Raw genomic sequence first — 17,998 nt, forward strand, 5'->3', positions numbered from 1 at the left:
AGCCTTCATTGTTCATTTCAGTGAGATATCTTAGAACACTTCTCTTCATTGTTGTGCATAATGTGCACCTATAATGGAGCTGCTGCGGTGCCTCGTAGTCGGCTATAATGGCCTTTTCAGGAATGCCATTCCAGTTCATCTTCAGCGGGCCTAACACTTGCTGCTTTGCTGTTGCTGTCTGCAGTAAATTCGGGCCTAGTCATCATCAGCGGGATGTCTTCCTATCATTATCCTCCAAATGTCACGCAGGGCCACGTTAACAATAGGAAATCCTGGCGGCAAATGTGCTAATAAGGTCAGGTCACATCTCTTTTTGTTTTTGAAAAAGGTTAGAAATGTCAGAAAGTGAATGATACTGTTCAGGAATCTTTGATTCTGACAAATTACAATTACAAATTCCTCATGATTGAATATCATCAAACAATTCATCTTTGGTTGGGTTTTCTCCTTACGTTTAAGTCACAGAGTAGATATTTATACAATAAAGGACAATGACATGAAGTGACTAGTAAAGGTACACGTCATCAAGAATACAGGTTCACTGGACTTTTTTGCTTGCCCTCTTGCTTAGAATCATGACGACAGAATATACACAGAGATTGTTGTGTTTAGAAAAGGTTTAATAAAAGCTTAAGGGTTGACCCAACTGCTTTATTTTACTTCAAATGAAACCCTGTGGACTCATACGAGAGCCATTAAACAGCCACAGCATGTACATGTGAACCAGGCTGCCGGGGAAAAAGAAATAGCTTTCTTTAGTCAAAATTTGTCAAAAATATCCAAAGTATAAAATAAACCAGACATGGGGAGTTGAAATGAGTCCAGACGGAAGTAGCCTATTTATTCATCTACCTGCACAAACATTCGTAGGCCGTTCAACTTGGGCAACAAAAACATTTTTAGCAACTCTTTGTGATGGGTTATTAGTATGAACCAAGACTAGTTATCAATAAGTATTATTTTTATTTATGAATGTCTATGTTTAAAATACGCTGTATTTTCTTTCTAATTCTCAATCCCACAGTAAACTGTAATGATCCAACAAACAAGTTTCTAAAACTGTGATGAATAGCTGTAATTAACTACCTGAAGGAAGCTCATTAAGAGAATGCTGTTGCTACCCATTTAGACACTTCTTTAGTTGGCTGGCTGATAACAAATTCCTCATGATTGAATATCATCAAACAATTCATCTCTCGTTAGGTCTTTTCAACTTTTGGTAAAGAGTTCAGTGTCAGGAAGCAGTTTTAGTGTTTCTGAGTGATTTCCATGATGAAGGACAAAAATCCCCCAAACGGGGGGGATTTCTTTGATAGCACAGTTGTTTCTTCAAATGTGTGCACACTCTTAAAATCCAGATCTTATTTGTCAGCAAACAGGACAGCTGAGACATCTCACATAGCAGACGTAGTTTGATCTCAGGAAGGGATTGTGTACGGCAGATACCAGCTGAGGCATTAGCTTTGCTTACATCCTATCAAAGGAGCTCCAGCTGATGCGCTGACCTTCTGCTGCACTGACCCCTCAGATCCTGGTAACAGGAGGGAGCTGTGAACAGCTGCCAGAGCTTCTACACCGCCCCACTCAAGGAGGAAGAAGATGTGTTAGTCTCCTGGCTATTTCTGTTTGAGTCCACCAAAGTCAGCTTTTTAGGCAGTGAAAGTACAAAGTCAAAGTTCAGGCCACGGCTCACTGCCATCCTGAGGCCAATATGCGTTAGATACGCAACTCTATTAACTTTAAAAAAACAAAATTCAGGACAAAAGTAATGGAACGTTGTGTTTCTGTTAAAGGTATCGTTTATGGAACAATCTGGATAGAGAAGCCAAAGAATGCAAATCAAACATTACATTTAAAAGAATAATAAAAGCCAGTTTGATGAAGAAATATCATGATAATTGTTAAGTTGGGTGGGTTTTCTTTTTTTTCCGTCTCTCTTTTTAGCACCATTGTCAAATTTTTTTTTATTGAATCAAAAAAGAATACGACTTGTGTTATTTTATAACTTTGTTGTAGTTTTGGTTTTGTTATTTTGTTTGTTTGTTTTTTTTTATTACATTTATTGGAAAGTGTTTTTTTTTAAATTGCATAATTTATAATTTTTTTTTTATTTTTTATTATTACATTAATTGAAATTTGATTTCTCAGGAAAAAAGGGACAGATAAAATAAGCTTAGTCTTCTTTCTGTTCCCTTTCATTCAAGGAAAGAGATTTGTTGTAATTATAGTGAACTGTTTTGTTTTTCTTTTATTGAATGAAATAAAGAATAAAAATAAAGTAACTATTTTAGTTTAAGTTATGTTATCATGAGTTGCCATGACGGCAGAAACACTGGACCTTTCTTGATATGTGTACTTGTGTCATGGTGAAATGTCATCAATTGCAGCCAAAGTGCTGTTACAATTCAAGCCCTCATCAAACAAGTCCCGTACAAATCCTTGCACATGAACTCCAGTCCCCCCTTTCATCAACGATGCTTCCAGTGCAGAGGTCTGTAGGTTTGAGACAGCAAAGTATCCCAGAATGCTTTTCGCAGCAACAAACAAAAGTAATAGAAGAAGACAGGAATGGAAATAGGGGTTTTAACTTAATTTAGTTCAACAGAATGCCGTATTTAGATGGTTTCATGCGAGGATAAAGTTGTTTTAGAAACATTTAAGATAATCAGAGGTTTTTTCTTTTCACTCCCGTCAAATTTTATTTATAACACGGCTGACATAATAAACCCAGAGCAATATATGGTCCATTCTCAGTTGCATTTATGTTTAGGGGCTTATTTTTATACCTAATTAAAGTGTAAACATTTTCAATACGTGTTTGCCTGTTAGCTGAGCTGTGATGTCATCAAATACACCGCTAATCACAAAACAGAGACATGCGTCCTTGTGTCCTTCAAAGTCTTTTCTAGCCAAATTACAGTGGTTTCAGGAAAACATTCCAGACTGCAACTCCTCCCTAATAGATAGCAGAGAACGCAGCCGGAAAGAGGGAGGCGAGAGTTAAGGAGGAGGGATTGCAGCATCTTTAAAAAACAGTAGGTGAAATTCTGGACTGTGAAGGAGTGTTTCTACACCCTGGATATTAAGGTGTTAGTTGATACTTTCCATATGTGTTGTCTACGGAGAGAACGCATCTGTTTTTCACCGCTGTATGTGATTCAATCAGCTCAGTTGTTGCCAGCAAGATGTGTTCTTATATCTCTGCCTTTCACTCAAACCTGTACCAGTCAAAATGCGAGATTCAGTACATGTGTCTACCATCACCTATGGTGACAAACTGTGGTTAAGTGCCAGAAAAAAACAAGACTGGGGGTTATGTAAGCCCCTTTGGCAGACGCTTCAGGTCCTTACGAATCCGAACAAAAAGACTCAGGGACAGCTTCTTCCCCAAAGCCGTGAACTTTCTCAACCAATAAACTACCTCATACTGTGCAATATTTTCTATTTTCTATCCATAATGTTCCAATATTCCCTACTATCTATGTGCAATACTCTCCCATCCTTTCAAGTGCAATATTATTTTTCCATCCATTCAAGTGCAATATTCCTCCACCCATTCATGTACATTTTTATCCTCCCATTCACTCTTTTTTTATAGTGTATATATATATTTATGTTTCCTGTTTTTCGTTTTGTTGTTTACAGTACTTATTTACATAGTCTTTGCATGTGTGCACTTTGACGGAGCTGCTGCCTAATTTTCATTGTACCAGTATAATGATAATAAAGGCTTTCTGTTCTATTCTATTCTAATCTATTCTATTCTATATGCAGTTGAAATTATTTTGTTCTTATGTGGTGGGACTCTCTTAAAGTTAGGGTAAGAAGTTCAGCCACTAATTCATTTATTTTCGGGGATTGATTATAGCATTTTGCTAGAATTGAATTGAATTTGGGTGGGACGTGGAATACAGTTGTTGCTCCCCACTTGAGGTGGTTGGGACATCTGGTTGGGATGCTTTCAGGATTCAGCCCTCGGCAGGTATTTTAGGCATCTTCAGCAGGAACATCCTGGCTGCCTGGGAACACCTCACTATCTCCTGGAAGACCTGGAGGAGAGAACTAGGGAGAGGAGAGGTCTGGACCTCTCTGCTTAGGTAGTTTTCCCAGTGACGCAAACCAGGATAAGTTAGTGGATGGATAGTTTCTTGCTCGGTCACTCATTTTCTCTTCCTCCATTATTTTCTTGAGTCTATTAGTTGTCTCTACCATGGTGTTCCCTGCTGCTCTGTGAGGTTGTTTTTATCGTCGTCGATATGTAACGAAGCACCTTAAAGGCACATGCAGTTGTCACATGCAACTACACTTATACTCAAGTGCGTGCATGTAATGAGTTTTGGTTCTGATTTTCTTCACTTCACTCTTTTGTGGCTGAGACGAAGGAGCAACTGCATAGAAATCAGAGAAAATACCAAAGACAAAAAGATTTCAGAAAAAGATTGGTACATCTTCACCAATGTGTTGCAGTATTGATCAACAAAGTATTCAAATCCACTCTCTCAAGGGCTTAACCTACTGCTTGTGGGTTTAAGCATCTTAAAGTTGGAAGAGATTTTATTTCAGAGGTGAAGAGAAGATGCTGAAGCAAATTTTTGATATGCATTTGATATAGATACTGAATTACAGCATAACATGTATTTCCAGTGAGTCTTGTCGTGCTTTACGTCCTTCCTGAACCTAAAGCACCTCCTGTCAGGGTTTTCTTGTGAAAGGCTTGCCAGATCAGTGTATTGACTGTACTTTTCCCCTCCCAGGAGTACCAGATCGATATCATCTTTGCCCAGACCTGGGTGGACACCCGACTGCGGTACAACAGCAGCAGCATGCGGATTCTCACCCTCAACAGGTACACTGAATGAACATGTATTGCAAATATGTTGTGAGGTTTATTTTGCAAACTCCAAATTATGTGAGCCTATGTGGCTGCAAGACTGCTGCAGAAACTTGTTTTTCAGCATGTTCCTCCTGTGAATTTTTCTTTCATAGAACCATATTCTTCTCATAGGAAGCAGTCTGTAATTAATGGAACAAATTGTTTGATGTGTTTTGTTTTCCACACATCGCCGGTGTGTTTCATTAGCCTTTTCTTGTGGATGGCAGCAGCCTCGTGCTTTTCAGAGATCTGAAGTCAACACTAATGATGTTTTACCTTCCCTGTCTTTTATTGTTGTCCAACCAGCAATATGGTCGGCCTGATCTGGCTTCCTGACACAATCTTTAGGAATTCCAAGAATGCAGATTCCCACTGGATAACAACACCCAATCAGCTTCTTCGCATCTGGAACAATGGAAAAATACTTTACACCCTGAGGTAAATGCTCTCAGCACACATGAAAACACAGAAAGAGCAAATAAATACAAGTGAAGAGATACAAAAGAGAATACACAACGGGTCACTGACTGTAAAATAATTATTTTTAAAAGCAAATAAATGAAGGGGTGTTTTGTGCCCTTCAGTGCCTGCTGGTAAGTCAACTCACACTCACCTTAATATTCATCCAAGTGTCCGAAATAAAGAGAGGCAGATGAAAGCTTGGAAGAAAGGAAAATGTAAGATTTCACATCAATAATAGTCTCTGAGATGTAGAAACTTTATGCTTCACTAAGTTTAATCACGTCCTGCATATGAAGTTATTGAAAAGATCAAATCTATATGTGGACAAATGAAAATGAGGACAGCAAATAATAAACAGTGGTGGCTCTGACCCCGAACATGCTAAAGTGAAATGATCAAAGTATGGACGAGTGCAGTTCCTTGACCAACCACCAGGGGCTGGCTCCAAAAAGTGAGTCAATCTCCAGTGGCCTTCCAGGCTAAATGTTTATTTCTACTTTGCAGCAGAAATAAACATTTACATTCTGCTCAAGGAACTGCATAGCTAGAGTTCGCATCCAGGACAACCACAAGGCCACATGGGGGGGGGGGGGGGGGGGGTTATGGACTTCATCAGGTAAAATTATGCAAAAACAGAAAATAATTCATAAAAAGGGGGGTAGTGTTTGACACTTAAATGTTATCACTCCAAGTATTTAGCGCTTAGCACTGTCTTGACTGCTCAGTAACAGAGCACAATAATTCTTATTTTATAGATTAGGAATGGGCGATATTTTACCGTTTACGATAAACCGTCAAAAAAATTCCCCACGGTAAGAATTTGTCATCTCGCGGTAAAAACAATAAATTCCTGTTGATGATGTTTTTGTGTAAAACTGATTTATGGTTCTGCAGAAAGAAAGAAAGAAAGAAAGAAAGAAAGAAAGAAAGAAAGAAAGAAAGAAAGAAAGAAAGAAAGAAAGAAAGAAAGAAAGAAAGAAAGAAAGAAAGAAAGAAAGAAAGAAAGAAAGAAAGAAAGAAAGATAAATTCCCGTTGATGACGTTTTTGTATTGGTATTTTTTTATCGTTATCGGGATAAATGCCAGAAATTATCGTGATACATTTTTTAGTCCATACCGCCCATCCCTATTATAGATATGTTATGTTGTATTAACGACGAAGGGTGTCTAGCTTGTTGGTCGCTTTCCCAGGAAGTGGTTCTCCTTCAGCGGGGCTTTCCTCCAGGTCAGCCAGTACCGTTGCAGATAACTAACCTTCCCCAAACCTCAGACCACAGCTCTGACAAAGCCCTGAGGACTGCAAGGCTGCGGTCAGTGAGCTGAGCGTGGGCTTGTTGAGGACCCAGTTGGGCTCATTTCACCTCGTAGTCAGTAGCCACATCAGGATGGATTTGCAGATTCTGTCAGAAGGAATTTAAGGTAACATCAGTAAGCGTTATCCGTCAGCAGGAGCCTGAGCTCTGACGGAGCTCCGGGGAGCCCACGGTTGTGGTCTGCTAGCCAAGCATCAGCTGTTTGCGGGACCCGCTGGATCTCAACCAGTCCTTGTTGCAGCTCCAGGGCTCACGGTTTACGTTAGTTAGCTTCAACCTCAAAATAGTTTGCTTATGTGACCAATATGGAGGGAAGGGGTAAAAAAAAGGAATGCACTGAGCATGTTAACCATATGCAGCAAAAAAAGAAAAATTACAGATGCAGAATGTAAAAAACTGGGCTTCTTGTCAAAACCACCCCGAGATCCTCTGACATTTAATCCCCATCTGCAGCTATAGGTGACACCAAAAATAAATAGATATTTAAAATGGGTTTATGTTCTCTCCAACTCTGAGATGATCCCATTTCCCCAGCATATTGAGGTAAGATGCTAAACAAATACCAGAAACCACCACGAGTGTTGACTGCAGAGCCCTCCAGGACAAGACACACACCTGCGGTGTCAGGATGCTTGAGGTGCTGCTGTGAATAAAAATGTGCTAAAACAACTGTAAGCCTCATAAACTTTTTATGGATTTCCTTGTTTTCCATCTTTATTTCACAGCTTTTTTTTTTTTTTTTTTTTTACTTTCCTGTGAAAAAGAACAGTTTGGCACCTTTAATGGATACATTTCTAAGACGTCCGCAACATCCCATAATCAAAACTATAAAGATACAGTTATACAGTTTTAAAAATAAAAAAAATAAATGAAATCAATTAGAAAAAAAAAAAAAAAATATATATATATATATATATATATATATATATATATATATATATATATATATATATATATATATATATATTTATATGTATTACCCAGTGTATTCACAGAAATAATATTGGTAATAATTATAATAATAATAAATAATTAATAGTAAAAACACATTAACTACAAACTTGTCAAAGATAAATTATTGTTGCTTTTAATTTCAATATTTAACACTTTAAATAGACAAACTACTGTATAATTTTCTATGTATTTTTTCATATATCACATATAAATTAGTTAATTTATTTCCCCGCAGTCATTAATAAACTAAATTAATTTCTTGTCATCTACCTCTCTAAATGCTAACATCCTCTACTTTTTCGCAGCAAACCACATTTTTCTTCACTCAGCATTTACAACACTTTACCAACGGCTGATTTAACTCTAACTCTTCCTTGTTTGGTAATATGAGCATGACAAGACTGTTCTTGTTAACAGATGTAGATATTTCAAAAATGAGGGATTGCACTGCCCCACATACATGTTTTTAATGTCTGTACCATCAAAGTCTGAATGAATTTATGTTCTCTGTGCTGTTATGACATAAAGCTTCATGACATAATTTTACAATTTAAACCATGAAAAAGGAACTGAAGAGTCTTTTCTGCCTTTGGGACTTGCAAAACCTAAGTTTCCCTTATTGCTGACCCGGATTCACAATCTTTTTTCTGGCTTTCCTCAAAGAGCTGTGGTCCCTTCAGTCTACTGAACGCTTTCTATCCATCTGTTTTAACAATCATCCCCGTTAGCTGCTGTGTCACCCCTGCTGAGGAGCCCGACTCAGCCGAAAACCGACAGCGCTGCTTCCTGCTCCCCTGTCGAACCTCTGTTGTTCAGATGTTAACAGGGAAACATCTAAAACCGGTTTGGCTCCAGGAAAGACAGAGTTTTAAGATTTCACTTCTGTGAATGTGCATCTGTGTTGAATTTTTAAATTGTTTCATTAAAAGGATGTTAAGTCTCGCGGAGGCCTGCGTTTGAGGCCATATTTCCCTCATCTGACACATCTCTCAGACTTCTTGTTTTTCCTCATTGAGCTCCACTCTAACCCAAATGTGAAGATGCAAGTGGGCATGTTTAGAGACGAACATCATCTGCAGTTTGTTCACTGAAAAACAAGGCGAGTGAGGCGTCTCTCTTTCTGCTTTGACTAAGGCTCATCTTTTGTTCTGGATGTCGAGAAACTAATTAGAAAACTGTATTCAGGATAAAAACATAATACAAAAGCGGTTTTGAGGATCTCATTTTTTACAATCCTTTTTGGTATCCAGTGAAAATGAAAGCTTTTGATGAGGTATTAAAAGGAACCCTGGCTATTAAGACATGTAGGTCTTAAAAGATAAATGTTGGTATCAATTATAACAATGTGATATAAAAAACCTTGTTGATGTCTTCGTTTTTATAAAATTTGAAAATATAATTTAACTCGTAGGTCGCCATTGTTGTTTACATTCTGGGTAGTGACGTCACACGGTGGCACCTGCTAGCCCCCGTCCACTGTTTTGACACCCAGAAACAGATGAAAACACAGCTAAACAGGTGACGGCGCACCAGAAACACAGATCAAAACACAGCTAAACATTAAGGTGACGGCGCACCTACAAAAAAGTAAAAAAAAAAAAAAAAAAAAAAAAGTACAGCACCATACAGCATGAACTATAAAAACACCATAAAACTCAGATAGACTAACAGACCACACGTTTCAACTAGCAGATAGCCGATGCTACAATAAAAACCTCAGCCAGATCTGGCGTCATTAAATTAAATAAAGATGTTCTTGCCTATTTGACGCGAAGTCTGCGCCTCCCGTTTCATCAAAGTCCCGGGCCAGTCCCCTCAGCGTCGGGTCTGTCATCAAACGGTCCCAGCAACGAGGCCGGTTTTAGGGGGGAGAGGGGTGGGCTATGCCCAAACGTGCATATTGCCCACCGGCGTCTCCATCCCGGCGGCGGCGAGAGCGGATGGCGGTGCGCTGCAGGCTCATAGAGCCACAGCTACGCCGTAGCCTACGCCGTAGCCTACGCCGTAGCCTACGCCGTAGCCTACGCCGTAGCCTACGCCGTAGCCTACGCCTTAGGCTACGGCGTTGACGCCGTAGCCTACGCCGTCTACGCAGGAGCCTGATGCACTGGTAAGATGCTCACGACATTGATAATTTTTGCAGATCTCCCGTGCATCACAGAACTTTGATCCAGTTTGCCTGAACCGAGACGTCTTATGGGCTCCCTCGTCAGCCTCCACGGCCGGGAGATGCTGCTCATCCATGTTTTAGATACCTGTCCCAGTTAAACTAACGCGGCTTATCTTCCCAGAGCCACCGTCGTACGTCATCGCCCCCAGAATGCATTGCGCAGGTAAAACATGGCGCCTCCCGCAGGTCAAAATATGTGATAAACATTGTAGATTTTTAAAGCAATTAGATTATTTTATGTGTTTCTAACAACATATTTTAGTATAAGAGAACAATTGTGGCTAATTAGGGACTACAAGTCTTAATAACCAGGGTTCCTTTTAAGGAAACGTGGAGAGGAAATCAGCCTTGCGAGGTGCTTTTGTGGCAAAAAAACAGCTTCCCCAAACAGCTGGTGCACTGACTTGTCCAGTGATCTTACTTAATTAGCCCTGCTTTCAGAAGCGGACATGCCTTTGGGCTCTGACCTGGCCAGAAATACATTTCTAACGATGATGAAACACTTGTGTCATTTTGAGGGATTTCGCACAACAACTGCGCAATCAAGTGTGATCTCGTACCATCTGGTTTGAAGCCAGGGCTTCATTTACCGTAGAGCAAAAAAAGTCAGGGCAGTCATGAGTGCTGTCCACTCACAATGCATTGATAAATGGAGAATCCAAAGCAATTTCGGTGCCTCAGATGTCTTTGTCTAAGCCTGTCTCTCCGTGTCACTCTTCCACTCTCCAGGATGACAATCAACGCAGAATGCCAGCTGCAGCTCCATAATTTCCCGATGGACGAACACTCCTGTCCTCTCGTCTTCTCCAGCTGTGAGTTTTTTGCTGTAAAGTGCACGAAAACTACACACACAGACTATGATAAAGATAGTCTTGCGTAGAGATGCCTGCACATCTGTAAATCGGCACAAATGTAAAACCAGTTATAGAAGGAATTAGTCACATTTTAAGACAGAAAATAGAAAACAATACAACACATTAAGAGTGGCATGAAGTCAGGGAGAGGATCTGCTGAGCTGAAAATTAACGAAATAAGACACCTGACCTTAATGCAAGGACGGGTAACAAAGCTGCAGCTGAACAGCTTTGCACAGGCCCAGCACGAAGAGGCTCCACAGATGGAAAAAAAACCCTGTGAAATGTAGATCCTTGAGAGACAGCGGGGAGAATCCTAAGCAGGGAAGTTCTAGTATTAGAGAGAATCAATGATCAGGGGGTTGGAGATCAGCTGCATCTCGGCTGTCATATACGGGTGTCAGTGTTCAGCAGTTCTACCATCTCACTGGCAGAGAATCTCCATGCAATCCGGCAAACATCATTCTAATGTTCTCGGTGTAGATTTTCTGCTTAAACTGAAAAAAGCCCTTAAATTACGCACAAAATTAACGAGATTTTGACTTAAATGAGTGAGAACATTGATCAGGGGTGCTGTCATTGTCAGTGGCAAAGTTGATGCTTTCAACTTACAAGAAAGTTCTACACATTTTTGACTTTGGCCCTATTTTTCCTGTATCTGGGCAATAAATAGTGACAGACACATAAGACAAATCTCTACATAATTCCAGTATAATTCCTACGGAGATTCCAGCCACAAATACATCAGGGACTTCACTGTAGAAAGATGAGAACATGCTGTGCCCCAGAAAACTGGAACTGGCAACCAGCTGCTACATGCTATAAATGAAAGCTTGCTATCAGCAAGAGGGTCCAGCCGGCTTGCTAATCGGCTGTTGGTCCCAAACGTGAAGTTCCTCAAATGACCAATAGAGGGGCCGTGTTAAAAAGTCCAACTTTACAGAAGAACTGGACATACCAAGAGCCTGGTGTGGCAAACCTTAGCTAAGCAGGCGGCAGGGCGGCCTCTAGCTCACAAGCTATATGCAGCTATATGCTGCTGTCTTGGCCAGGCTTCCCTTGAAAAAGAGGTCATTGTGTCTCAACGGGACCGACCTGGTTAAATAAAGGCAAAATGAAATTAAAAAAAATAAATAAAAAACAAGCCGGCCCCTCTGGTAGCTGAGGAACCTTCGCCCCCAGACGATGCTAGCCAATGGCTAGCCAGCCAAGCAAGAGGACGAATAGTTCAGTGAATCAGTAAAAGCTGATTCCACAGATCACACCAATACAAGATTGAGCCAAATGTTTACAAAAAAAAAACAACATATTTCCAAAACCTAACTGAAAATGGTTTAAGCTTTGATGTCTTGCCAAAATTAATCATATTTCAGTGGAAAAATCTCAATTCTAACTCTCTGTGACAATTTTAAATAAATGTTATCTCAGATTGTGTCTGTTTCTGGTAGAAGTGTACCAGAGGTGTCAAGTAACGAAGTACAAATACTTTGTTACCTTACTTAAGTAGAAATTTTGGTTATCTATGACTTTTTACTTTTACTCCTTAAATTTTCACACAATTATCTGTACTTTTTACTCCTTACATTTTAAAAACAGCCTCGTTACTCTATTTCATTTCGGCCTTTTAAAAAAAACTATCCAGTTAAATTGCTCCATCCGGATAGAGTGAATTTGGTTGTGGTTGTTTCAGATGTTCTTGTCCAGTTTTGTTCTTACATCCGTTCCCTCAGATTCCTGCAACTAAACTTGGATGTACATTCCAATAAAGGTTAGGATAAAAGATAACATGCCTCTGAAGTTTGACTTTTTGCACCATTACAATACTTATAGGCAACTAGTCATCATATCTCCTGCTCTCTGAAACACATGTTAATGCTCAATAATACACATATATGGTTCTTTAATATATTTGCATTATACTAAGATGCATTCATTTTCAATGGCTTTTGTCCTTAGTGGCTTTTTTCCCCCTTACATTACTTTTACTTTTATACTTTAAGTAGTTTTGAAACCAGTACTTTTATACTTTTACTTGAGTAAAAAACTTGAGTTGATACTTCAACTTCTACAGGAGTATTTTTAAACTCTACTATCTATACTTCTACCTGAGTAATGAATGTGAATACTTTTGACACCTCTGAAGTGTACAAAAGAAACCAATGCCAGGATCTTCAAAACATGCAATCTTTTCTTTGTTCTGATTGGATAATGCCTGAACTGATGTGCTGATACCACGTTGCATGACGATGCTTTCAGTCCATGGTGCATTTCAGAAAAAGACATCGTCATGTTGTAAGAACGCACCATCTGTTGCCAAGGTTATTTTAACAGTGAGAGAGACAGTGTGCTCCTTGTTTTTTGTTTGATTTTTACAACGCAAAGCAGTTCCTTAGGAAGATAAGATGAGTGCCTACACAATGCAGGAGTTCAAAAGCTGTAGATCTTTGGAGGCTCATAAATAATTCTCCTTTTGCTTGGCGCAAAACTTACAAATTGACAAGCCTGCAAACTGCAAGAGCTCAGTCGTACATCCTAAGGTAAAACATTGTACTCATCTAATGTAAATCTTTTAGTTTATTGAGTCAAAGACTGGTGAGTGTGTTGTTTGGGCCTCTAGCTGTACATACAACAAAGATTTTTCAATCCTATCACCTCTCAGTTAAAACAATGTACAAGTCTTTTTAAATAAATACATTGTTAGTTAGCAGACTAGTTCTGAAAATGATGTAATTTCTACAGTATATAAACTTTGCGTCTTCACAGCAGTATTTTTCTTCAAGCAATTTCTAAGTCTTAGTAACTTAGTAATGTATCAGATTGTTGACTTTGTTCGAGAGAATCAGCAGACGGCTCATTTCTCTCCAGAATGTCTGGAGATTTCATTGTAGCTTGAACAGATTTAAGAGGCGCTGCACCAGATGCAGCGAAGCAGCTCCAGAACATAACCGAGCCTCATCCATGCTTCTCAGTCCCTACAGTCTTTTCTTTGAACGCCTCCTTAAGTTATCAAGAAGCTGATGTGACTTTCTAATGGCACTTTTCCACTAGCACCTACTAGTAACTAGTACCTACTCGGCTCTACTCATCTCAGCTCGGCTCAACTCAACTCGACCTGGTTTCTTTTCCATAACAATTCAGCACCTGGAGCAGAAGTAGGAGGGTTGGAGTGAAGCTGCTGTGACGTTTTTGATTGTGTGATCTAAACGAAGAAGACAACAACACTAAAGATGTAGAACCTGGAGGAGATGATAGATGTGCTGCTGGGTCTGTGGCTTGTGTTCAATATCAAGTTAAAAAATGAGAGTGAGAGAAGCTTCAAGGGGCAACGCTTTTTTAAAGAATTTTGTTTGTCTCGGCGCTGCTGAAAAGTCAGCTGGAGCCGCAAGCAGCTATGAAGAGACAGAGCTCCTGGTAGATCTGGTCGTTCCTTATCGCCCGTCTAGATCCCTTTTTAATTCTCTCCTCAGCCACCAGGTTTATACACCTCAGAGTTGGATCATGAAACAGACTTTTGTGCTGCGCTGCCTGTCGAATAAAATGAACAAGAAGCCGTCGTCAGAGTCGCTCTTTCACTGACTCAGACGTCTGACTCCAGCCCCCGACCAATCGGTGGTGTGTAGTGTGATGACGTCAGATACAGCCGACTCAGCCGCTTAGAACCTCGGCAGAGTAGAAACAGAAAAGTATCTACTCGGCACGTTAGACCCCTAGTGGGAAAGCGCCAAACCAAGTGGAGTCGAGCTGAGTAGGTACTAGTGGAAAAGTGCCATAAGTGGCCAAATGGAGAGTCCGCCTGGTACTATCCACACTAAAACCTTTATAAAATCAATGCGCTTGAAGCTATTCTCATGTAACTTAGTACAGTGGAAAAGCGCAAAACCGAAGTGAGGCGAGTCGAGTCAGGCTGAGTAGGTACTAGTGGAAAAGCGCCATAAAAGGCTCCAGTTTTGTTTCATCAGTCCAAAGGACAATCTGGCAGAAGCTTTGTAGATTGACAATATGTACTTTGGCAAGTACCAGTCTGCCCGTGTTCTGGGCTCTTTGGCTACCATCATCCTTTTCACTCTCTGGTCACTGAAATTATGTGAAAACTGACAAATTACCACTTTGTTTTTTGCTTTTAATTTAAAGGAAGGGGGCCAACACATTTTTTCCCCATATCAAATACAAAATGTTTTTCAGCTGCTTTCTGTGACTTTGGCATAGAAGTAGAACGGTCATCTACAATGTGAAGGTTGGCAGTTCAATAATGGTCTCTGCTGTCCATGTTGAAGTGTCCTTAAGAAAGACAATGAACCCAGCATGGGTTTGAGTAATGGGGGGGGTGCAAAGCATAGACTGAGGACGAAAACACAGTGGAAAGTGTTGAGTGAATGGGAGGCTTGTAGTGTAAAAGTCCTTTGAGAGATTAACAAGTGCTTTCAAAAAGCGGTCCATTTACCATTTAGATTCATCATCCCTTTCAGTGCTTGTGCTGATTGCTCGGGGGGCCATATTATAGGATCTTCAGAAGTGGAGTATATGTGCTGGTTTAGGATTCCTCCTTCAATTTGATTGGTAACTGTTGACCAAATCAGACTGTTTCCCTGGAAATCTTCATTCACATTCACCAAGTCCAGAGTAGACCGTTGTCTTCCTGCTACTACTCAACTCTAAAGTGATTTAAGAGTAAGACTTCCATTCAGTGATACTTCAGCAGATAATCTTGTCAGATAATTTTAAATAACTTATAAAAATGCCCAGCAAAGTTGCTCATGACATGTACAAGGGCTAATATGGCTCAGGCTGAAAAATCCTTCAGAGACATCATTTCCAAGTCAGTTTTCCTTTTTTTCTGGGCTTTTGTGTTTGGGTGTCCTATGTGAAAGCCAAGGTAAACATTTTCGAAAATACAACCCTGGAACTTTGTTCAGGGCTGTCTAGGTTGAAAGCATGTCATTGAGTGTGTTGCTTGAAGGGGAATGGGACATCATGGGCCCATCTCAGAGTGGGCACTACAAAGCTATAACAGCTTTCAAGACAGACAAACCACACAGACAATAAGTGTGGACTTAATTATATGAGGTGCCGTGAGGGACATAATTCTGAATTAGTGTTCATAAACACATATGAAATCCAAAACCTTTTATACACACAGGTGAAATGCTCTTACACATACAACTGGAAATGTTCATAAACACATATTAAATCCAACTCTTTTACACACTATACTGAAAACTTCTCACACTCACTTGTGAAATCTCTCATACACACAGGTGAAATGCTCTTATACATACAACTGGAAATGTTCATAAACACAACTGAAAATCTTCTCACAAACACAACTGAAAATCTTCTCACACACAGTGGTGAAATCTTCTCACACACAGTGGTGAAATCTTCTCACACACAGTGGTGAAATCTTCTCACACACAGTGGTGAAATCTTCTCACACACAGTGGTGAAATCTTCTCACAGACACAACTGAAAATTTCAGTAGAAACGGAAGTCATTTCAGTAGAAACGGACGTGGGTTGTTTAGCGCGATTTTTTTTTTTTTCTGGCAGTTATTTTGACTGATTGATATAGCAATATCTTCTCAGCAGCATACAACAACTCTGACTGAAGCAACAGCTTTACTGAATAATATATTAGCTTCAGCAGAGACTATAAGGACCCTGTCAGGTGTTCCAACTGCGGGGCTACAGCCCCGCCCCCCCAGTGACTGCGAGTGCAGATCGGTGCAGGTGTGCTGGATGAGCCGCACATCACTTTTCCCATCACGGCAGCTGCGTCATAGCATCCCGCAACGGCAACAACTACAGTTTTGAGAGGATGCACACCACGTTATCAAACCCAAAAGTGCTTTCGCACATGGAATACTGGCAGAAAGCTGCCGCTGCCGCTGTTCTGTCGATTTCTGCTGCTTCGTGGAAAAATGCTACCACCGCATAAACCGATAGCGTCTGTCTATCGATTTTTGCTACCATATCAAAAAATGCTACCTAATGGTTTTCTACCTTTGTAGAGCTACAATTTTACTGTTTTACTCCCTAGCCCACGTCCTTTTTCCCCAAGTGGTCCTTGTCTCTTGCCAGGCCGTCATTGTAAATAAAAATGTGTTCTTAATGACCTGCCTGGTTAAATAAAGGCCAATAACGGAATGAATAGCAAATAAAGCGATTACATAGTTTTTTATTTTTCCATTTATCATATAATGTTCACAAAGTGTAATGCAATTCATGTCATGGGTAGTGTATTTTGAAGGATCAAATACTCAACATCCCATATCACCCATGTTAAATCTATTTAATGGTAGCATAATTTGATAGTCCAGTAACATCCTATCAAATAATGCTCCCGTCATTTAATGCATTCAGGTAAGATACTAATCACCTCACTGCCACTGCAGGATGAATGTCAGCATACTTACACCCCCCAATTTATCAATTTTGTGATCACTATTTTTGGATTGATAATAAGTATAAAATAATAAGAAATAAAAGTAAAGGCACACAAACAAACAAATTGTCTCAATTTGTCGTTTCAAAAGAAGAGTGCTAAGTTCAGAAAATTACATTTAATAACATAATAACAATAACAATAATAAATAAAAGTTAACGAACACAAACAACAACAAAATGCCAAACAGAGTAGTTAGCCACTTTTCTGGCACTTATAATGTGGGACTTTGTCATAGTGGATACATTCAAAATGTGCCCACCTACTGCAGGACTCGCACTGCACCTACAAACAAATTAAAGATATACATTAATTTAAATTAATAATACAATAAAAGCACTATGGCTGGGCAATTAATATAAAAATAATGGAAACCGACATTTAGGAACTTTATTAGACTTAATGTTGCTCATGTGAATCAATCATGGCGCAGAACCACAAAGTAGCATTTCTCAACGGGTAGCATCAAACAGAACACCGTGATGGGAAAAGTGACGTGAGGCTCATCCAGCAGTCTCTGCTGAAGCTAATATTATTGAGTAAAGTTCTTTCTTCAGTCAGAGTTGTTGTATGCTGCTGAGAAGATATTGCTATATCAATCAGTCAAAATAACTGCCAGGAAAAAAAAAAAAAATCGCGCTAAACAACCCACTTCCGTTTCTACTGAAATGACGTCCGTTTCTACTGGAATGACTTCCGTTTCTACTGAAATTTTCAGTTGTGTCTGTGAGAGGATTTTCAGTTGTGTTTGTGAGAAGATTTCACCACTGTGTGTGAGAAGATTTTCAGTTGTGTCTGTGAGAAGATTTTCAGTTGTGTTTGTGAGAAGATTTTCAGTTGTGTTTGTGAGAAGATTTTCAGTTGTGTTTGTGAGAAGATTTTCAGTTGTGTTTGTGAGAAGATTTTCAGTTGTGTTTGTGAGAAGATTTTC

The 17,998-nt window shown here is 39.7% G+C and overlaps 1 protein-coding gene across 1 annotated transcript in view; it reads left to right on the forward strand.

Moving 5' to 3' along the window:
- Nucleotides 1–17,998, forward strand: part of LOC133425314 (gamma-aminobutyric acid receptor subunit gamma-3-like) — a 193,193-nt gene that overhangs the window by 110,181 nt on the left and 65,014 nt on the right. Inside the window, exons 4-6 of the mRNA XM_061716099.1 lie at nt 4,755–4,846; nt 5,180–5,311; nt 10,502–10,584. Of these exons, the coding sequence (XP_061572083.1) occupies nt 4,755–4,846; nt 5,180–5,311; nt 10,502–10,584 (307 nt within the window). The remainder of the gene's footprint in view (nt 1–4,754; nt 4,847–5,179; nt 5,312–10,501; nt 10,585–17,998) is intronic.

Source organism: Cololabis saira, chromosome 24, assembly GCF_033807715.1.
Source record: "Cololabis saira isolate AMF1-May2022 chromosome 24, fColSai1.1, whole genome shotgun sequence".
Classification (NCBI taxonomy): domain Eukaryota; kingdom Metazoa; phylum Chordata; class Actinopteri; order Beloniformes; family Belonidae; genus Cololabis; species Cololabis saira.